Consider the following 23726-nt stretch of genomic DNA (forward strand, 5'->3'; position numbering starts at 1 on the left):
TCGCCTGGTGCAAGTATTGTTAACATAAATGCAATAAATCCTTGTTTTTCCTCAATCTTCTGTTCATTTATTTGTATTTCCATTTTTGCTGAAGACAAACTTGATGTGGGGTGTGCGCATACAAGAAATTTTAACAGGTCCTGGATTAAAAAATTCGTAAATCAGACAAAAGATCAGCATAAGATCCTGGTTTCTAATTGCAGTTTTGCTGCAAGGTTGATAGTGTAATATCTGTCAGATCAAGGACCAAACGTGAATGACACAGCCTTTATTTAAAACTTTACATTAATTCATAACTCATTTTAAATACTATTGTGATTGCTAGTTGTTTCTTTATTCTACAGAATAGTGTATATTAGTGCTGTATATGCTTTTACATGATTTTGATTTTCCCTTTTATAATCCGGTATCAGCCTTAGGAGTACATACTGCAGCATACACTGTTGCAACACTGATATTAATTTATGATCTATGCTCTGCAGAACACTTTTGGATAATAATTGTATAAGGATTTATTAGCCTGTGCTAAAAAATAACCATATAAAAGGAAAAAGCAGAAAGCTGGCACAGGGCAGCACAAAATCCACAATGAATGAGCTATTGAATGCAAAGTGCAATGGTTGGAGTATTATAACTTACTGAATAGCACACAACTGGTTAATTAATGTGGTTAAAAAGGGGTCCTAAGAGTTGGGGGTTATGGAGTACTCACTCAGAAAATACTTTTTGTATTCATGTTTGCATTCAGTCATCTTTTTTTAAACACATAATACCACAGCAGTACGTGCCTCGGCATAGTAAGCAGCATATTATTCCGTCTTTGTCCAAACACAGCTTTATAAAAATAAAGAACAACTAGAGTGACAATAATATGTAGTGATTTTGTAAAAGATGATTTCAGAAATTAAAGACGTAGGTTATATATTTCACAAAGTGGCACTAACAGAGTTCAGAAATGCATAACTGGCCCACCAGAGTCCCTCTTCTTTTTACCATCTGGTCACATCTGGTTGGTCACATTGCACAGCGCTGTTGACTGACCAAGACACAGCTGGTTGTCACTGACTGTGTTTGACTCGGACATGGTGGTGGTTGTGCTGGAAGGGAGTGGACCAACACCTCCTGACACCTGGCTCCCCCATGGCCTCCACTCTGGCCTGGCCCTCTGGTTCTGGGGGCTGTGGCTGGTGCTTCCCACTGGAGGCCTCTTCCCCTCAAATGTCCCCCTCACCAGTCCATTCAGCACAGCAGAGGCAGAGGTCTGGTCCAGGTGCTCAGCTGAGACCAGAGGCTGCCGGTCCTCCTCCTCAGAGATGGCAAACACCGGCACACTGACATGATCACCCTCGCCTGGGAAATCGCGCCTTTTTCCGGCCTGGCCACTCTCAATCTGACATTGGGTGGAGGAAGAAGAGCCCGGGCTGGGCTCTGAGGGGGATCCCTGGGATTGAGGCACCCCAGAGGCCTTCACTGGGTCTGCTGTTGCAGAGAGCAGGCCAAAGCAAGGCCCTGCGAAGCGTGAGCGACGCAGGTTGCTGGTGGAGTTGAGACGCCGCTGCCTCTGGGCAGGCTGCGTAAGTGGGTAGGAGGCATTGCTGATGAATGAGTCAGAGATGGTGCTGTTGTCTGCCTTGGCCTCCAAGTGAACCTCAGAAAAGACCTTCCTGCTGTCGCCTCCCCTGCAGTCAGCTGTCAAACTGGATGGAGCCTGCAATGAGATGAGACAGTTTGTCCGCCACAGTTTGTCATAATGGACATTTCGATTGTTGTGGTATGAAAAGCACAGGTGTAATAACACCAATGATGGCTCCATTGCATTTTAGTGCCTCAGTAAGACGACATGCACGATAGCAGGATTGATTTGTTGATTATGCAAAAACAAATCTATCTCCATGTACCACAAAAAGTAAGGGAGAAAATAATGTAATTTGGGTGAAAAATACCTATTCAAGAGAATTTTAGACACAAGCTCATTTATATTGGAGATAAATTCAATTATCCCAAACGACTGCTAGTATATTCATGAAGTAGACTTTAGGACACACTAACACACGAGCACTGATCACACCTCATCAACCTCACATGCTATAAATGGCCCTGGTTGTGAAAACACAGCAAAGTTTCTAGTACTGACGCTGTCCACTAGCTTGGTAAAGGGACTGGTGGAGTTCCAGCTGCACCACTTCTTATGCAGCTGTGGCAGTGGAGGGAGGAAGTCCTGGAAAGTGCGTACGCTCCACGCTCTCGGTCTGGCACAGCCGGCGCTGCCCTCCTTCGTGGACCTGGCAGCAGTGGGTGAGGTGGTGGACTCTTGTGAGGGCCAGTCACACGCAGGGCTGGGACCAGTGTCACTGTGCCGCAGAAACCTCTCCCGCTGCTAAGAGACACAGAATACATAAAAATTAAAATGAGTTTCAGACCCCGCATGAAGTGGGCACCAATAGAGGGTTGTTGGGTTCATTTATGAATACCAAGTAAGGAGGTGCTGAAAAAATATATCTGTGGCCAACTTTCCCCAGAAGAACAAAGGTTAGAGAAGATAAACAAACTAATTAGGAATGAAGACAACCACACAACATAAATAGCACGCATATCAGAGGTGGCATTATGCTCAAGCACTCAACTGCAGCTACAATGGTCAATGACCTGCACTGAGCAACAGGCTGGTTACTGAATCAGGCATGCATCTTTGGTACTGAGCATCGATAGAAAAACTGGACTCGGATGGTAAGAATAGCACTGCATTATCTCACTGTAAATGTTAAAGTAAATGGCCAGAGATGGATAATACTATAAGGTAACAAGGAGAAGGTATCAGATCTGTAAATGTAATTGTTGTAGTCAGACATCAAGGGACATAACCACAGAGAAATGACAGAAGCCGATGTTTTCTTTCTTTCTTTTTTTTAAACCAAATAATTACATGTCAATCAGGGGGAAAGGTATTATTTGTTGCCTAACACTTAAATTAGATTGCTGTCAATCAGAATCATAACTCTAACAATAATATCACTGCATGCAACAACAGAGTCCTTAGAGTGGGGATATTAGGCTGCCAGTCTGCTGGCAGCACCTGCTACGTTTGCACCTCACACCTGAATTCCTCCCTACAGATTGTGTTGTGTACTACATTAATGGATTAACAAGAAGGAACTGTGCTGATTAGCTTGGACCACTCAGTCACGCAGCCAGCCAGCCGAGCGTGTGTGGCTCACATACCAATCGCAGTCATTATTCATTAAGGATATTAAAGCTGTCAAGAGAATAGGGGCAGGGGCTTCGGAACCGTTTCAGTCACATTTGTGATGTCGTGTATGCACAACTCCTACCATCTGAAGTGTACTTTACAGGCACAAACAAATAAGTATTTCAGAAGACATCTTACTGAATTGGACTTGTACATGTCATATTTGCTCGAGCAACCAGGTGAGGCTAGCTGTGATTGACAGGTTAGATGTGTGAAGGCCACTTTGTCCTTCATGATCAGTCAGCTGCTGTTTATCCGGGGAGGAGGAAGGTTTTTGGGGTTGCACCGATCAGACAGAATGAGTCAGGATAATCCTTCCTACAGAGTCACTAGTAGCTAGCTTTGTCTAGACAAGAATTAGCCAGGGGTTTTAATAAAATGTTCTTTTGGTCTGTAAAGCCCCACAAACACAATGGTAACTTTTAGGTTTGACAAATGAGGTGAAAAATCAGCCACCCAACACAGCCGCTTATAAACCATGGTTCCAAAAGTTGTGTATGAGATCCTTCAGGGGTCCCTGGAGAAACTCGACGTGCTCTCCAGAAAACAATAGAAACAGCTGAATTAAATCTCTTGAATTGCAGACGAAAGGAAGGTGCAAGACCATTTTGATCCAGACTTCCCTACCTTGACCTCATCACCCTTCCTCAGGCTTCATGCTTTATTCTAACTAACTTGAAGCCTTTCTTAGAAGGGGACCTTTGCAACAAAATGTTATCAAATGGGGATTGAGGGTGTATGGCATGAAAATACCACCCTCACCTGGAAGTTCACCTGGCAGTGACAGTGAGAATATGAATTTGGCCATTTTCTGTGACCTTCGCCACTGTTAGCCAATGCAACATTTCTAAAACATTATTTACATGGACGTCTGCATTGAGGACACACACAGGCAGACCACACACTGTGTGCCAAAGCGTGCATGACACACACCAACACACAAACACACACACAATTGGAGCTGGGAATCTGGCTCAGTAGATAATGCTCCATTAGCCTAGGCTGCAGAAAAGCTTGCCAGTCCTTCAAAAAGCTGCCAGAGCTGTTTTATGCCAACTCTTATTCCAAGAGAATACAAAAGAGAGCAGAGAAAAAAAGTGCCTGGTTGGATGGTTGCTTCTTCCTCAACGCACCTCTCATTTTTTAATTATCCTCATTTCCCATTTATGTCCTCATAGTTTTCATAGCGTTATACTGTACCACGCGTACGCCAATAAAATGGTGTCAGTCTTATTAGGAACACTGGGTCAATTCAAAGCAGTGAATGGCCCATCACCTCTGATGTTCATTTGTTCAGGGATCATTTCTTCAGAGCGAGGAGATCACCCATTGAGAGTTTGGCCTTGAGATTACATAGGCAATTTCACTGTCCACTGTATATCATCAAGGCTACTTTCAGATAACCCCCAACCCCCCCCCCACTTACCTGGAGAGTGAGGAGACAAGACTAAGAGTCTACAGCCATGCTAGCAGGTCTGTGATGCACATCGGTGCTTTGAACTAAATGCCAACATAACATTATCATAGTCCTGAAGCTAACATGCTGATGTTTAGCAGCTGTATTGTTTACCATGTCCATCATTTTACTTTAGCATGTTAACATGCTAAAATTTGCTAATTAGCACTTAACAATTACAGCCAAGGCTGACGGGAATTGCATTAGTTTTGCAGGTGTCATTAAACCAAAATACTGAACAAGTTGAAATTTTGTCCAGAAGGTGGCACTAGATGAAAATTCAGGGATTACCAAAGTCATTATGATACATCATCGGAGAATCATGAATGTCTGTACCAGATCAATCAAGTAGATGTTGAGATATTTCACAGGATAAGTGAAAATGTTGACATGCTGGTGGTGCTACATGAAAAGTCAGGGGAAGACCAAAGTCATTAGGTGTCATCCACTGGGGATTGTGAATTTTAATACTAAATTCCATGGTAATCAATCCAATAGTTATAGGAATATTTTAGTCTGGACAACCAACCAGCTCACATTGCCATTCTTAGAGCCATGTTGGCAGCATGTAGTTTTTTTAGGACTCCTGAGTGTATTCCTTTGGAGCATGTAATGTCCTAACTAGGTGACAACACAGACAGCCGCATTGTCAGGAAACGGGTTCTTACCGTGTGAGGGGAGAAGGGTAGCCTGTTTGGGCTAGGAGCTGAAGATACAATGAAAACCTCATCGGCACCAAGATCGAGTTCAGTCAAACCACTGCAGGAAAGGTCCACCTCTGCATTCTGGGAAATGTCGATGGAAGCACTTACTACAGAAACCCAGAAAGAAAAATGTATACACAAGATATATTGAGAACATTGATGACAATTACCTAAGCCTTAATGGTTTTACTGAACTGTAATAGTGCTCGTACAAATAAGTTGGAGCTCAGACCAGTTTCAGAGAGAAATCAGTAAGGCAGCATTTGTGCAGTCTTGCTCTAGCAACAGTTTAATTGTGTAAATTCAAACATTGTACATTATAATAGCCTTCACCTTTGAAATTTCATTTTTTCCGATTCTCCATATTGACTTAGTGTGGCCTACTTTAAGTAAGGACTGCTTGCTACTCAGAAAAAGCAGTAGAGCTTATAATGTTGTAGTGCAAGTTAAATCGTTCAATGAAACAACATGCAGAGTAGGCTAATCTCAACCTTCACCGTTTATAAGCTGTATGTTTTGATGTAAACTCCAAAAATTGTGACTCGAGCACACAGAGAGGGGCACTGTACTCCCCTGTTGTTCAAACTACTCCTTCGCTGCTTTGTGGGTTAAATGCCATAACCCACAAATCTCTCAGGCTGGGTTCAGTCCTACGGAGGGGGGGGGGGCGAGAGAAGAGAGAGAAGCCTTTGGATTGTTCCAAGATCAAGCTTGTGTACTGCTCTAAAACTGATGCAGTTTTCCTTTCCATTGAGAACCCTAGTATCCCATCCCAAGTCCACACAGGGTTCCTCGTTCACAGCTTGCTTTAAATTTGAAGTAATAGCTTAAAACATATCTATAAAACAAATGTGATTCAACCTAAAACCAGTTGATGAAACCTTGTAACACTCAGTGTTAGGTAAATCTTTCCTATGAAAACCCCTGAGAGGCAAGAAAGATTTCCATTTCCAGAAACAGCAGTGGTAATTTTCTTGGAATAAATAGAAGAACAACTGGGTGGTTAGCATGAGCAGAGATAACCACCATAGATGAACACACAAAGAAAGAGCACCCCCTAGAGATACTCATCAGCAGAAAATCGAGTCCCACACTGTTTGATTGAGTAGTCATCTCGTGGAAAACATCACATCAATTGAGGCATATTCCTCAAACCCCAGGCCTTCAACTTTTAAATGACTGCACTAAAACTTTATCAGATCATTGCTTTGCCAGTAAATTCATTAATCGCAGATTTATATTCCTGAGGGAATTATTATCATTCCTGAAATTATTCTGGAGAGAAGTCTAAACACGTATAAATCAAAATGAATGAAATTCACAGTAATGTGCAATTCATTGGCTTTGGGCTTGCTGCAGTGCTTTTTAGTGAATTTTTGTCATTCACTGTATCTTACAAGTTTGCAAGAGATAACCAGAATATAGATTTAACAAATTTAACAAACACTGTACAGAAAAACAGCTTTAGTTTTTAACTTTTTTTTTTTTTTTAAACAAGGGTGAACATCAGCAATCCAGTAAATCAGACTATCCATTGTGTGTGTCTGTGTGTGTGTGTCCTCCCCACTTGTGTGTGGCGGGCTGCCGTTGCTGTTGCCCTGCTCTGTGGTCGCCCTCAGGTTGGTCTGATTCTCAGCCATCAGTTGCAGCTCGCTGACCTCAGCGCCTGTGTTGTGGACTCCCTCTGGCACCTGCAACACAACACAATGCCATTCACCTTATCCAGACATCAGGCCAGGACATCAAGATCACTTCATGACATTTTCCTTAAAATGTAAGAATACTTTCTTACAGCATTAGTTCTTTTTTTAAGTTCAAATCATACTAATGTGATATCTAATGTGATACCCACAGCTGGCAGTTTATTAGGTTCAACTAGCTAAAACTAATGCAGTCTAATACAACAGTCCTGCAATAAATGCAACCTTCGTTATGGTTATATAGTTCACTTTTTTTGAAACTGTTTTAGAGAGGTATGGAATTAACTTTATGGTCATTTTGGAGGATGTAGTTTGTTGTGCTGCCGGGTCGACCGTTGTTTCTATTATTTTGTCTGCCTCGTTTATACCAATGAGAGCAGGCTATATAACAGAAACACCTCTCATTTCTGTAATGCAATTCAGTTTGAAGGTAGCACCAAACTACATCCTCCAAAAATTTTATACAGTTGAATTAAAACTTCTTTAAAACAATTTCATCAAAAACTAAATATTATAAAATTCCTTAGAGGAGGGCTGTTGTATTAGACTGCATTAGTTTTAGCTAGATGTACCTAATAAATGGCCAACGGAGAGTATTTCCATGCGGTTATCAGTGCAAATTCTGTAAAATTCATGATCACTTTATATATATATATATTTTTTTTTGTTTTTTGTTTGTTTTGGTTTTTTTTGGTATGTTTGTTTTTTTGTTTGTTTGGTTTTGACTGTTGTCATTCTGCATATACATATGAGAAGTGCTCCTGCAATCTGGCCCTATGTGACGATCTCTATAAACAGTATGGTGGCTGGGTATGGCTGCAACCCAAGATTATTGTCAGTGTCGATTAATCTGTTGGTGATTTTCTTGATTAATTGTTTTGTCTGTAAAATGTCAAAAAAAAAAAAAAAATGCCTGTTATAATGTCCCACAGGCAAAGGTGATGTCTGCAAAAGTCTTGTTTTGTCTGACAAATGGTCCAAAAGCCAAATATATTCAGTTCACTATCAAGTATGACAAGCTTCAAAGTGTCACATTTGAGAAGCTGGAACCACATAATGTTTTTTGCTTAAAAAATTGTGATGACAATGATGACAATGAAAAAACAATTATTTGAATATCAAAAGGGTGGCAAATTATTTTTCTGTTGATTGACTAATCGCTCTGGAATAGGGTGAATTGATCCTTTAAAAAAAGAGTCCGCCACCAAAGTAGCATTACACTCCTATAACATTTTTGGACTTACACTAGACAGTTTAGAAGAAAAAAAAAAAAAAAGGAAAGAACCAAAATTGATGCAGCTGAACCAGGGATATCATCTTTTGTATTCCTTTTTCAACACATTTTTTATCCTTGTCAAAGCATGGTGCCTAAAACACCCACAATGCAATTTGACTTCCAAACGTTCAGGTTCACGAGATTGGCATGTGTTATGCTAGTAGCAGCTGAAGGCCAATTAATACTTTTTTGTGTCCCCGGGTCCGCGAGGGTCTGCGTGGCGTAACTGTCATCATAAGCCCATGTCCGAAAGGGTCCGTGCGGACCCTTTGTGGATGTCCGCGTTCAGCCCAAAATTTATGACCGCCTGCCTGTTAATATAGCAAGTGCGCCGACTGCGCATGCTCCAGATAACAAAATGGGTTCTTGTTTTTCGCGAGGAGATGGCATTACATACATTTACAATATATGATTCTTCTTTGAAACAATACAAAGACAGCCAAATGGTGTTGAACTCCTGGTGAGAAATCGTGCAGATGCTTGGGAAAGATGAAAATGCCTGCCATCAAAAATGCTTCTTCTTCTTCTTGATTTTTATCAAGTTATCACATTGTGGTGCATTACCACCACCAACTGGAATGGAGTGTTGATCGGGAAATGTGCACGTGTGGAATGGCAGACCGACGCAAACTTGTGATTGTAGTGTGAATGGAACTGCGTGCGAGACTGGAGGAAAGTCAGCAGCTGTCTGCAGATGCAGAGAGCATGTCTGAGCCTTTATTTAGCTTTGAGCCGCTATCCTCAAGCAGAGATGAGGAGCGGGCTACAGAGGTCTGTAAAGTTCACTTCTTTCTAACTCCAGACAGATTTTCTTTATTTTCCAAACTTTTAGTCTTCAGACCCAACTAATGCTGACTCAAGTGACATTACTTGAGGCACTTTTCGCAGATCCCTCTGGAGCCACAAAAGGCTTTAAACAATAACTCCCCAAGACCTGTAAACAGACTTCGATGTGTAAAGTTGGTTCCCCTTTATATAACATGTATTTTTGTTGAATCACTGTTTTAATACATTATATAGGACTGTGATGCAAGATGTAACTGTTACTAAGACACATCTGACAGTGATAATGAGAACAAACAGGCATTAGTATCATTAGTATACAGCCTTGAGAGGAAACAGCCCTTGTGTCAACTGCAAAAATGTTCCTCCTCATTCTGAGAGCATCATAAAAAATTGATGTCAACAATCTGAATAACAGCAAGTATCAATGTCAGAAGTTTAAATTACAAGTCACAATCTCGTGATGCTAATCACTGTAACAAATATTTTTAAAAATCGCCCTTGGGGAGTGGAGCGTCACTACTGCTACAGCAGTGGACAACAGAATATTAAAAGAAATGTCCAGGGATCCCAGATAACGCTCTGTTTTCAGAGGAATGTCTGACTGACAAATAAGGTAAGAGAGAGAAGACGACAGGTAGGGGAGGAGAAAAGGTGACATGTAGAGATAAAGGGTTGACAGAGATGGAACGAAAGGGTGCACAGTAGTGTCTGTACCTCAGAGTTGCTGGATGCGCAGGAGCTGGCTCTTTTTGGACACAGTTTTGGTCTGGAAAACATGAAGCACCACAGCAATTCAGTTTATAATTACAGACATATCTGAAAACCAGCTTTTATGAATGTCCTCAATTTTTTTTTCCACTTTTGGCATTGTCGTCTCAGGAATAAAAATCCCTCTGGTGTTCACAATTTGACCAGAAATGTAAAAATGAACACTGTCTCATACAACTGTACTGAAATGGGATCGTTTTGACATAGTAACCATCTCACTCAGTATATAATAGCTCCAACATACCAGTGGCTATTCCCCCCTCAATAGGCTCTACTGTGGTGTTGGATGATGGAGCAAGATGCACCACAATCTTGCATTTACACACATTCCACAGTTCCAACAGTTCACATAGTAGTTAATGAGATGTCATTGCTATGCATTGCTTTACTTTTTCCTGAAGGGATTTACCACTGTCACTTTTTCACTTTTGATACTCATTTCAAATTTGTGTGATAGCAAATTCTGACCATATCCAAACCATATCTCACATAAAACACTGTAGCTACTAAAGAAGGGAATATTGATACACATTCACTTGTTTTTAGCCAGATACAGTTTTTCCACAGGCACACGGGAGATTACTGATAGTAGATTATGTTACAACTAAGGAGATTAAACCTATTTACCTGTTTCATCATGGAATTTTCTTAAATATCTAATATCTTTACCTGTTCATCCATGCTTTCTGTCCTGTTCTTAAGTCCATGCAAACCAATGAAGCATGCGTGAGCAAATATCCACTTATTAAAAATTACTCTTACAGCTGAATGAGTTCATTACCAGACACCGGTCAACTGAGGGCAACCCCTACTGTGACTCTCATCCACCTTTGGCTGTTTTCTGACCAGCGGGGACCTTGGGAGTTAATCTCACTGCTGCTTTAAACTTGCAAGATCTTGCCTAGCTCGCCAGGCTAGTTGTTTTCCAATGATTTCTATGCACGCATTTAAATTAATAGGGAACAACTGAATGAGAAAAAAAAAAGACAGCTACTGAGGCTGCTCATGAGCTTGACGTTTCATGGTAATGCATTTCCTGGCTTCTGAATGACTCGTGTTGTTGTTCTTGCTAATTACACTTCCATTTTATTGAACACGTGTTTCCAATTTCCCTGTCATTAATAGTGAGACCCTGTGGAGTTATTGTGCCTGACGGATGAGTTGGAGACACTGAGCTGCATTTGAAATTAACACAAATCATATTAAACAGGGTTGTTTCTCACAGAAAGCTGAATACTGAGGCCGACGCAAATCTAAACCTTCCAGGATCCTGGACATCTGGACCTGTAGGGTAAAGCTTGTCTGAACAGATAGTATTACAAACCTCCAAACTAAGTTTGTGTTCATTGTCCCCTGGGATGGAGAAGGGAACAGCTTGTAAATTACACCTTTTATTGTCTGACAATGCTATCGGTACCAAACTCACATTGAGTTTTACTTCTCCTTGTTGTCCCCTTTTCCCAATTTTCCCACCCATTCACTTTCATGTAGCCTCTTTGTTTTTGTGTGCTGGAATTGATGCCAGGTGCTGTACCTTGAATGCCCCGCTGTATATGGTAAGAATGCTCCACATCAAGGAAGCCGCACAGTTGCAGCCAAACCCAACTAATCACCAAGGGTCACCACATCAGGGACTAAGGCTTCCAGCTGAGTCAACATAACAAATGGGTGACTGTGTATCTGTGAATGTGTGCATCCGTGTGTGTGTCTGTTTACTGTCAGACCATCTAATTTTCAAGAAAATCAAAGATAGGATTTGTGACTTATTCTTAGGAACTATTTACTGAGGACTGTGGACTTACTAAGGGTTTATGTTTCAAAAACAGCAAAAAACGAGAATCTAAAGGTTTTATCTGAGAACACCAGATACTGTACATTTTTTAACAAGACTAAAGAGTTTACAGCTAGACACAGCTGTGCTTGAGCTAAATCCTTAAATCAGCATGTTAACATGCTCATAGTAACAATGTTAACATGCTGATGTTTAGCAGGTAAAATGTTTACCATTTTCACCGTCATAGTGTAGCATGTTAGCATGCTAACATTTGCTAATAAGTGCTAAACACAAAGTATATCTGAGATTGATGGGAATATTATTAGTTTTTAAGTTGTTTTTTATTTCAGGTCATAAACCCAAGCATTGGATACATTAAAATTTCAGCCTGAAGAGGGGAATAGATAAAAAGGAGAACATGAATGTCTATACTCAGGTTCAAGTCAGTCCATGTAAATTGTGTTAAGACGTTTCAATCTGAAATGAAAATGTCAACATGGTGGTGCAAGCCAGGGGATCACCAAAGTCATGAGGATAAATCTTCTGGGGAACATTTAGTACATGTATGTACATGTATGTACAAAATGTGGCAATCCATCAAGTAGATGCTGAAAACATTTCACTGGAGAATGGAAAAATGACCTGCTGGTGGGAATATATGGAAGATCTGGGAATAACCAGACTCATTAGTATTCATCCTCTGGAGTCTTTGATTATCTGTACCAATTCTCATCGCAATCCATCTAATAGTTGTCCAGACACACAAATCCATCAACGTCAACCTGCTGCTGGCACTAGAGGGAAAATCAGAGGACCATCTAAATCTCTAGGATTTATTCTCTGGGGAGCATGAATGTCTGTAAAAAGATTTATTAGTCCACTGAGTATCTGTTTAGAAATTGTGTCTTGAAACGAAATGGTGAACTGATCAACTGACCAAGATTCCGATGACAACTACTAGCACCCATAATTTAATCCAGAAATTTAACAGTTGTGTTGCTATTCATTAGTGTCAGATAGAAGTCAAAAAGGCAATGGTATTGGATTAAGCTGACTATCTGGTGGTTGCATTTATTGTCCCTCATCTATTTTGTCTCTGTTATTTTTGCATTTTCTTTAAAGTTTCTCTAATTCTGTTACCTGAAAATGATGCAGAGGGCACTTGTAAGTATCATAGCGAAGAAGGCAGCTCCACTCACAGCAGCCAGCAGAGAGTCTACCTTGCTGGCTGTAAGAGCAGATGCACGGCGGTCCCCCCCTGGCTCGGTCAGATTGTGGTAGTGGAAGAGAAGAGCAAAGCCGCGGCCCCAGTGTGTGGTGGTGATGAGCTCCATAATGACCTCCACCATCTCCTGGCTGGAGCCGAAAACCAGCTGGCTGCTGGGAGGACGGTTGGACCCACAGAACCTGGAGGAGAAGGTGATAAGGTCTGAGATGTAGAGGACATCGTGGGGGCAGGCGTCAAGCACTGACTGCTGGGTTTCGGGGCTCACAGCTGGAGTGTTGGTAATATGTGGTGAGGCAAGGGTGGTCTCTTCCACAACTGCACTTGGGTTAGAACTTGGGTTGAGGTCTCCCCTGAGGTGAGACGAGGAGGCAGAGTTGACAGCCTTGTCTCTTGAAGTCACAGAACCAGGTAGGAGGAGGAGAGAGGAAGGGGGCGGCAAAGATAGGCCAGAGGAGGCATCTGGGGATCTTCTGGCAGAATTTGAAACTTTGGTAATTTCCATCTTTGTGAACTGTTCCTGGACCACTACTTGCTTGACCTCATCATCTTGGGAGGACTGCTGATACTTTGTGACATCCCCTACACTTTCAAGCATAGGATCTTTAGCTGCCACTGAAGTTTCATCTGCCCCTAAGCTGCCAGGGGTGAAAGTCACCTCCTCGTCTGCCTCTTCCTCATCAAAATTAGAGATAGCTGAGTATTGAGCTGCAGAGTCATGGCTTTCAAACACGTCAAAGTCAAATATCTCCAGAATAAGCTGGTAATCAACAGGCACAATGAACAGCCAAACGCAGTGTGTCCCAGAGGAGTAGTTGTAGGGGAAGCCAGGGGACAGAATGAGGCCTTGGACGTCCACCACATCCACTTTGGCACCACAGTCAAAGTACACCTGCAATATGAATTACATTGTCACAATGTCAGTGTGTTGAAAATATCAAGAGTTGCAAATTAATAGAGCGTAACAAATCTAAATCTGCTTTTAGGGCAGATAATTCCCACTTGATCAAAAAATCCTACATTTTTATTTCAGTCATTTAATAACACCCTTTCTCAGACTGACAATTAACATGGCTCACAAAGCTCAACAGGTTGAGCACAATAAAAGAACTGCCAAGGTGAGGGCTTTTGATTCACACCGCTGCCATCCATATTAGCATTCATGCTATTCTTTGGCATTATGTTTACCAGTATCATATTACACTAAATGCCTAAATTCCGAGATGAGTCAAAAGTACCAACAACCATGGTACCTATAAGCAAATAATACACTTGACTTGTTGTCTGATTTCTCATGGACATAAACCAGCTTGAAACTGAACTATTCAACCCTCCTTTATATCAAAGCGTTTGTTTTGCCTGTATTGCCTGCTTGGGTAACCCTAGGGAGGGCATTTCTTCAAACATGCTGGCTGTAATTCGTCCCAGGTTTGCGAGGATGTAAGGGGGACTGAGGCCCTAAGCAGAGGCAGATGTGTGGCTGGGCCACGGAGCTGATGACCAGACCTTTGTAGGGGGCCTGCGTGTTTATGAGCTTTCCTTTTGGCCTCAGTTCTGGACTGTGGGACAGACCCAAACTGGCAGACTCCCATGCCAGACAGGTAACAAACGAACCCCAACGGGCAACACTTGTGCTCTGGACTGGGCTAAAAGCATAAGAGATAACTTTTAGAATGCTGTTTTGAAGGGAGGGGGGGAAAGGGCAACAGGGACACAAGGAAAGCTAAAGTCTATGGAGCCAGACAGGCACTCTGTTTGCTCCATGAACCATCTATCCCCATCTGAATGCATTTATCAAAGACATTCCTCAGTCAGTAGCAAAATCTACACGAAATTTACAGGTATGAATGGGACAGAAGAACTCGCTTACCCTCTGGTCATCTAAATCAAACCAAAAGCCCTCTCAATAGTTGATACAGCCAACAATCTCACAGCCAAGCTACAGCATATTACAGACACATGGCAAGGTAAGGAGGGCAGCGTGACCTATGTAACTAAAGAAAATGTGTGTGTGTGTATGTGTGTTCTGTTTGGTGTTAGAAGTTAGATATTAAGACATATTTCATTCTGAGTGATTGTGTTTTCCTATTAAAGATTAAAAATCCCTATCTGCCCTCAACCATGATATACAGTAAACATTTAATAAGCAACAGGTCCACAGCTGAACTCGTACTGTGTCTGAATGACCTCTTTAAATGACATGAAAATTACATGACAACCAATTCAAGTAAACATTTTGCCGAGTTTTACTTAGCTTCATTAATGACCTCAGCAGTCCGCATGTTACTCTGTGATTTGGTCACATAGCCTTCCCTATGGAGAGCTTAGGGAGAAAGTCAAAATGTTATGTAATGTTATATTATTTAGTTATTTCCATGATGTTACTTGTGTCTTCTTTCTGCCTGAAATGATAAAATATTTTTCCTGGGGCAAAACCAGCCTTAACATCCAAGATTTTCTACAGTCTATGCCGATTAGGTCTGTTCTTCTTCCACACTGGAACCTATGGTAAGTCTGCTACTCAGGCCTTCCAAGTGACTGGGAAACTCTATGGAAATACTGCATTTAAATGTTGGTTGCATCCAGGGCAAATATCTTATGTTTCTGTACAGACGGCAATCTGTTGGATTGGGAGAATACCTTCGAAGGTACAACAAGATGCTTAAAAACTTACAGAACGCCACCACATGTCGACAAATCACAGAGTAACATACAGAGTGCTGAGGTCAAAGATGTGGCTACGTTTCAGTGACCATTAACACGGGAGTAAATCATGACATGGCATAACACATTTCCCACATTTGCCCATTTCATTTCCAAAAAAATGCAAAGTAAAAGTAAACAAAAATGCTTGTATGTGAGAGAAATTAACCAGCTTACTACAGTACAAGCTATAGTTTCCTAATTATATTTACAAATAGTAGCAACGCTGTCAAAGACATTGAACTGTTTGTGCAATGTCAGCGACAAATTTAATGAAATGTTTTTTCACTCTTCTTAATATTAATAAAAACTGCAAAATTGAATCATGTTTTTCAAGTCATTAAAATTCTAATATAAATTTTGATCATTAAAGTCCTTTAGGATTGTTATATTTTGCTGTTTTTCTCCCTGACTGACATTTTGAGGCAATTACATTAGTACATGACATGCTACACTTGCACTGCCCACACACTAACTAGAATTTAATGTGCTAAAGCAAAGAATTACACGGATGACATTTGAACGGGCCAAATGCCATTCCTGCTGAGTTTAGAGAGAGTAAGCTGATTTGGGGTTTGCAGTGTTTGCAGTGAAGTTGCGCAATGAGGGGAACCACTTCACAATATGGGGGCATAACAGGGGGAAGAGAAGGACAGCGTGTCCCCTTTTTAGGGCAAAAATTACCAGTGATGAGAGAACGTATGTTTTTTCTTTTATCTTTGCCATATGGCTGCTTTGCTGGCATTTCCTATTACAGACTAGTTTCATCCTGTTTTTAAACCTTAAAATAAATAAATCTACAAAAATGTAAAAAGTGACCCAAAAAAAAAAAAAAACATGTTGCAAATAATGCTCATCTATAAATTAATAATTGTCTCTTGCATGATTTAAAATCCAACATCTGATAAAAGAGAACTGAGTCATGGACAGAGACTGTGTCATCTCTCCCACCAGGACGAGGCAGCCGGGAGGTCCCCAGCACCCTGGGATGTGCATGCTAGACTACACAGTAAAGGGCCCCAAAGTGCCACAGTGTCAATTGGAAATAGGACATTCTTATAATGCCAAACATCTCGGTTCTGTTACATCACAGGCCGCTCCACTGGCAGGCCGCTAATTATTCAAGGATGCCTTTTCTCATGGCGAAACAATAGGCCGCAGTGCCATGTTGGTGAGCAACTCCACAAATGGGGAGATCGGATAATATTTTAATGAAGTGATGCTAATAAGTACAAGGCAAGCTGAAAGTTTACATAAGAGCCGGCTGGTCATTGCGCCCCAGTTGTGCCACTGACAGGGGCTTTCCTGGACAGAAGTAGATCAACTGAGCACATAATTGTCTGAAATGACTTGTTCAGTGAAACATCAGACCAGCTGCTGTCATTACTAAGAGGCCCCTAACAAATGGTATTGTTCTATTGTTTTCACTTTGCATCAGTACATCTTTTTTCAAAAAAAAGGTGTTTCAATCACATTCCATGATAGGGTTCATATGCCTGTCTAATTACCACAGAAGCAACTTTAAATCCACTGACTGATGTTGTAGAGCTGATTTGTTTGGGTTGTACCATTATTTTTAAAAGACCACTATATTATTTGTATATTGTTTTTAATTTCATGTAAGAATTGTTATTGTTAAAAATATTATTTAAAACTAATACAAACAATTTTAACCAGAATATTTTTTCTGAGATTTCACATTCTATGTAAATGCAGGGATGTGGTCAGATAAAAAGACGAGAAATAAACAAAAAGGATATCAGTACTCTTCTGTTACAAACACAAGCCTGCAGTCTGACTTAACTGTTTGCTGTAACATGGATTTTTTTTAAACCACCGAGGCTGACGACACCACTGTGAAAATTCTGCAACACGAGCTGGCTTCTGCTGAAGTGCTGTTAACACACACAAACACACATACAGTCTGCCTCTCATGCACAAACAGCCCCGGACTGGCTCATAAACAGGCAGGCGGGCCCCTCAAAAGGGGGCAGGAATCCTCACTAGCCCTGTTTACTGGAGGAGAAAAGTGACACTGCTTCACAGGCTAGCGCTCGGGCAGCAGCGGTCCACTTAGGAAGCATTACAATCGCACTCAATTTCTCAGGTCATGACCAATATCGACATAGTAAGGCTTTGTGGACAGGTAGTGTGTAGCCTTTCACTATTTATTTATAGTCATTCTTAATTTAAATCAAGCCTTTTAATTGGATTTGAGATCTCAGTGATACAGACCTGAAGAAAAAACAATATTCAGAAAAATAAAGTCTGGGAAAAAAATGCGCTTACACATTCGCATCCTCAGCTACATATTACAACGGACATAAAAAGTGAGCACTAAAATAGAAAAAGTAAGAATTTATGCTGTAAAATCAATGACAGGGATGAGGCAAAACTTACCACAAATCAAATAAAAGCTGGAGTTAAAAGTATAACAACATCAGGAGTGCCAGTAATTTAATCAGAATCAAAAGGGCAACAAATGTACAAGAATTTCCCTGAGTTGCCCTGGTGCAGAACAATACAGACGTCTTACAAAGTACTACAGTATACAATGACACAAGATCTCACGTACTGTACAAAGGACAGTACTTTCAGGGTACACAAAATACAGAAAATATTAGGCACTGCTGACTTCTTCATGACGTATAAGTTGAATCGGGTTTAAAAAAAAACAACACAGATTTCCGATATTATTATTATTATTATTATTATTATTATTATTATTATTATTATTATCAATTATAGAGAGGGATATGCAGGTAAGAAGAAGCACACTAGACCTGAGTTGACTGACCAAGAGCAGCTGCAACTCAATCTCTGCAAGGTGCCCCATTTGTGTTTTTATATTTTGTACAGCTCCCTCCAAATGCACAGATAGAAAAGAAGCTCCTTGAGGTCATTCTCCGCAGCTGTGAAACGGCGCTGATACTCGAGCCCGGGATTTATCACATATCTCTCCTGTGATGTCAATGCTTCTCCCGTTGGATTCATGTCAGTGGCTGCAGGTTCAAGCCAGGGTGAGTTTACAAACAACTGGTGTGGCAGCCTGATTAAGCCCAGGCATTTCTTGGGTCGCCCTCGTTTGTCACTCTAGTGCTGGCTCAGTGCATTTTCACCACCGTGTGCATCTTGAGTGACTTACGAAAGGCCTCTTTGACTTTGATCAACATTTTATTTACAGCGCCATCATGGGACATTCAGTGTTGCCTACACGCAAACCTGGAACACTGGAAGTTATTACCGTTGTGGTCCTCAAACTCGCACAGATATGTTACTGCCTGGGTAGGAGGACAAGAAAATGCCGGCTCTCTCTTCCATGTTTGTGGTGTAAAACCTATTAACATATTTCCTCTAAAAAGAGCTGCTGCTGCTGTGGTGGCTGTTAAAGCAGGCCTGTGAAACCCTGTGGTGAATCGTGACCTTATCTTCACGGTTGTTTCAACCACTTTGGTGAAATCATTTCCAGATTTTGGAATGTGATCCAGTGAACGCATCCACGATAATTAGTCTTTCGGCAGCACCTCATTGAGAAGCCCAATCATGTGGATATGGGTTGCAATGTACTGACACAATTAAACTGCAATCCATCAAAGTCTAAATAGATACAATAACATTTCCAAGTGCAACCACAGCATCAAAATTGCCAGATAACCTTTTTTTTTTTTTAAATATAATTTTTAGCAATGCTGATAACCCCTGAACAACAGTATGTTTTGACAATTGTTGTCAAAGCCAATAAAGCCCCCTGCTATAGTAGACCCTTAACTGCTCTCTGTTCCAAAATGTATTGACTTCGCTCTGCTCGTCAGACACTGGGTTTGACATGTGAAAGTTTTATTCATTTAATTTCAAATATAAAAGATATAAAAATAAATACAGAGTGATCTTTAAAAAACCCAGAAGGTTATTTAAAAATCTTACTGCTCTTCTGAAGGTATTTCAACAATCTGCAAAGACTCTTCTAACCAACTGGATGAATAATATTCAGTCTCCTGCACAATTTAAAAATATTTTTAACCTCTCTCTCAAGTTGTGTCTCTGTTTCCTATCCAGGAAGCTGGAAAAGACATATTTCTTTTGTCTCTTTTTACAACACAAAAAATATGAATGTGTCGTTTTGTTTGAAAATAGAAAATAATAGAAGGTAACATCAATATAGACAAGCATTTGTGCCAGTAAAATCTTTTAATTTTGCTTCACGCTGTACATTTCAGGCAGGCAGATACTGTATATCTTTTCCAGCTACCATGTTTGTTTGGGCTAGAAAACAGAGCTGTTAAACAGCCTTCTGGGTTTTGCAAAGATCTGCGCTTCAGATCCTAGCTGTGTGACACTAATGTATTGGTAATACGTGAGAGGCACAAACTAGCACTGACTATGACCTCACCCCTTTTAAAGAGAAAAGAAAAACAAATGCAGCTACTAGAGCTTTTATTTTGAAAGCTATAATGTTTCTATCAGCTATTAACTCATCCTCACCCAGTATAAGTAACAGCAACATCTTACAGTTTCGATGCTAGCATAGACGGTATAAAAATGAAGTTTGTTTCCCATTTAACACCCTACTATATCTGCAACACAAACAGGGCTGCTTTTATTTACTCACTCCATTTCTTCCCACTGCAGTTCACTGATACACGGTGATATGTTTATCTGTTGACAGACCGTGTGTATCTGTTGTCAAATAACTCAGGGGAGGAACAAGTGAATTCATAGTTCAATGGGGTCCTGCAACTCAGTTCAATTAGACATGAATGTCCCTTCTTTCCATCCCAAATAAAAACTTCCGAAAGACAGAGCTGAGCAACAAAACAAGAATCAAATTCACTCGTCCACAGCGCTGAATTCTGGACCAACAGACTTGTATGCCTCCCATTTTTTTCTGAGGGGGATAGAATAAATTCCAAGCTTGTTTATGCTGTTCCAAAAATCAACTTAATACAAAAGGGGAGCAGAGGACAAAGCCATCATTTACCGTGCCCCCTCAGGCAGATAATTACAAAGATAGTGAGCACCCTATGCACACAGGAACTAAAGCTGGAGACGCTGACAATTCAATATACCAAGGGCTTTTGTTGTCTAGCTCGAAGAATTGTGCTGCTGAGCTGTCATTGTCCATCAGCGGAAGAGGACAGCTCCTGACAGGTGGAAGCCACAGAGCTTCTCCTGGCTCACAATGTGGTCTTGATGTCCTGGAGGAGATCTGTGGTAATCCTTTTATGTTATGACACCAGCCACTGTCACACATGGGGAAATTATGATGCATCACCCATAAATCAAAAACAGAAGAATATAGGATCCGAAGGCTGAGTGGGTGGTCCAGTTTACAGTTTGGGTACTTGGCTACAATCATTCCAACACAAAAGTTGGCAGGAAAGCACATTAAATATGGAATGTAGATCCCTGTCATTCTAAAAAGGCTGCCGCTTATGTCCATTTCCAACACCGAAGCAATTACATATAGATTAAAGTACAGTATATACAGTGTTTTCTGGGGAGTGAGGGATCACAGTTCCTTTCTTCTAGAGCAAGTACCAAGATCCACCCCTGCCCCTGTCTATGTAAACTAATTGATCCAGGCTACTGACAATGTGTATCAACAAGTTATTTTTCTGGTGCAGGTATCCACATTAACCAAATTATAGAGTGACACCTCAGGTTGTGGCATCACAACAATTTTTAAGCCTCAACCAATCAACTCTGAGGGACCCATGGACGGCTGTGAGCCTCACTAACCTGGCAGGAGCTTTGTCTCTACCACAGGAGAAGCAAAAAAACATGTCCAGCACGAATGACAGCCTGACTGAATGGGAAACATCCCCGAGTGGCAATCCCTGACAGTTTGCATTCCTGTTCATCAGAGACAAACTGTCGATCGTGAACACCTCGCATGTCAAGAGTCAAAGCTTGCGAATTCACCTCAGCGAGTATGAGAAGTGCAACATAAGGTTAACATGCTCTCAATGTGGTTCTCATTTCAGCAGTTTGGACTCTGCATGCCATTCTCTAACTCTGAGAAGTGCATAACATCAAAACATGCCTGTGCCATCAAAACATCCATTTGAGCCCCAGAGGATATAATGTGCCACATTCCAAGTTGGGAAATTTCAAAATATAGGCCAAAACTTTCATAATTTTGTTGTGAATGGCAAAGGTGCATGAGAGTCAGTCGGCATGACGTAAGGTGATTAAATAAGTCTGGCTACGGCTAAAGTTACAGGGTTGTTGTTTTTTTATTCTAGATTTCACAGTTTTTGACTGTCCAACAACCACATGTAATATTTTAATAAAATCAAAAATGAAGCTGAACTTGAACTTCCCCTTTTGAAATGCATACAGCACTTAAAAAAAAAAAACCTTTCAGTTAATTTACAGCAGTTTGAAGGCTACATGAGGCAGATGTGTAGGCTAAATGTTGTGCCCAGACACAGACTACAAGAGCATTTTGACAACCTTTTAATTCAGTTTTGTTTGTTTCCTACACAACTTTTGGTATTTCACAAGCAACACAAGCCTGCGCGTTTGGGAAGGTTAAGTCCTATTGTGTTACCAAAGAAAACGTAAGCAGAACTCCATCGTAAAAATTGTAAATTTCAAAGACCATCCCTAACTGCCAAACTTCGCTATACTGTAATACATGAGCTTGGACGCTTTTTCGAAGCAGAGTTGAATTCTGATTCAGTCGGCGTACATGTTGTCTAAGAAAAAACCTTTATAGTATTTAAAACTCAACTTTTAGAAATTGGCTCAGACTACTTCCGCCTACTACGGTGTACTGTATTTTGGTAGTACAAAATTATGGACAGAATAGACGAACTAAATTTAAATTTCAAATGCAGTTGACACAAGTGTTCTTTTATGTAATACATATACGCCGAAGTGAACTGTGGTACCTAATGTTCCCGAAAGTAGCGTGCTTCTAGTCACTTGGGGTCATAACGTTTGCCAAGAAGCAAACAATTGTTGAAAAACAAGATTTACGAGCGGAGTTCGTGGCGTGATTCTCCCCACACAAGTGAGCACGGCAGTCAGCAGGGCTGGAGGTAAAGCTTGTGAATTATTTTTGCAGTAAACAAATATCAACTTACTTTCTGTGCAACGCATCCCATCACGAAGAGAAGATACGCTGTCATAAAAACATGTGCCCCAAGCGACGTAACACAACTCATTTTCCTCTAATTGTTCCTGTTTTTTTTATGCAACGCACAGTGAACCGTGTCCCGCTCCTCCGCTTCCCTCTCATTCACCTGAAGTATCGGGAGCGCGCTTCCATCGTTCATGGGCGAACTTGAACACAGGACCAGACCCCTAGCTAAAAACTCTCCTGTGCTCGAGGTGATAGCAACTTAACCACTGACTATATGAAATGTATTTTAAAATCTCATTTAAAATACGTAATATGACTGTAGATTATATGACTGGGGCCTCAGCCGGACCTATAAACGTATGTCATTGGGTCTAGATATAATTCTTCTATATTTCTATTTCTATTTTCTTCCTTCTACCAATCTTGCACATACAGAAAAGTTACCTAAATGTTTGTTTTTGTTTTTGTCCATAGTTTTATGTCTGCGGACTTGCCTCCCGCATTCTGCAATATGCACTACTATAATTGTAGTAATATGCCTAAATGTAACAAGTGCAATATAAATGAATGAATGAATAGGCACATGAATTAATTATTTAGTCTTTCTTTCAGCAATCTAAAAGAGTCATTAAATTAAATATAGTCATTATTGTACATTCATTTCTGTCTTGTTTGGTGAATCATATGAAATTTGCCTGTTTTTCAATTTGTGTCAAGGAGAATGGTTGAGAATCTGTGTCATAGGGTTTTGTGTCTGTGTGCCTCTTAATGAAACATCCCCTATCTGTTTGATAAGCTGTTTGGTTTTTTTTTTAATGTAAATGTAAATGTAAATGTAAATGTACACCTTGTTTGTGTTTGATTCCAGAATGTCTTGAGACCAGTGAACCAGTTCAAATTATTATATAAGATAGACCTGCATGGTTTCCTCAGATCTATTATAAAATTCCTTTAAGAGCCATCTTGTAGGCTACGTCTTCAAGAGAGCAGCAAATCT

General features: G+C 40.7%; 1 protein-coding gene across 1 annotated transcript; it reads right to left on the reverse strand.

Moving 5' to 3' along the window:
- Positions 1-20: 20 nt before the first annotated feature.
- On the reverse strand, positions 21-22941 carry si:dkey-112e17.1. The gene is made up of 7 exons (XM_040154987.1): positions 22731-22941; positions 12852-13828; positions 9884-9935; positions 6975-7098; positions 5372-5514; positions 2135-2377; positions 21-1708 (listed from the first exon to the last, which is right to left on the reverse strand). The coding sequence occupies exons 1-7, from the start codon at positions 22809-22811 to the stop codon at positions 1001-1003; spliced, it is 2328 nt and encodes a 775-aa protein (XP_040010921.1). The 5' UTR covers positions 22812-22941; the 3' UTR covers positions 21-1000.
- Positions 22942-23726: the final 785 nt, after the last annotated feature.

The sequence above is a fragment of the Xiphias gladius genome, chromosome 19, assembly GCF_016859285.1.
Source record: "Xiphias gladius isolate SHS-SW01 ecotype Sanya breed wild chromosome 19, ASM1685928v1, whole genome shotgun sequence".
In the NCBI taxonomy this organism is placed as follows: domain Eukaryota; kingdom Metazoa; phylum Chordata; class Actinopteri; order Istiophoriformes; family Xiphiidae; genus Xiphias; species Xiphias gladius.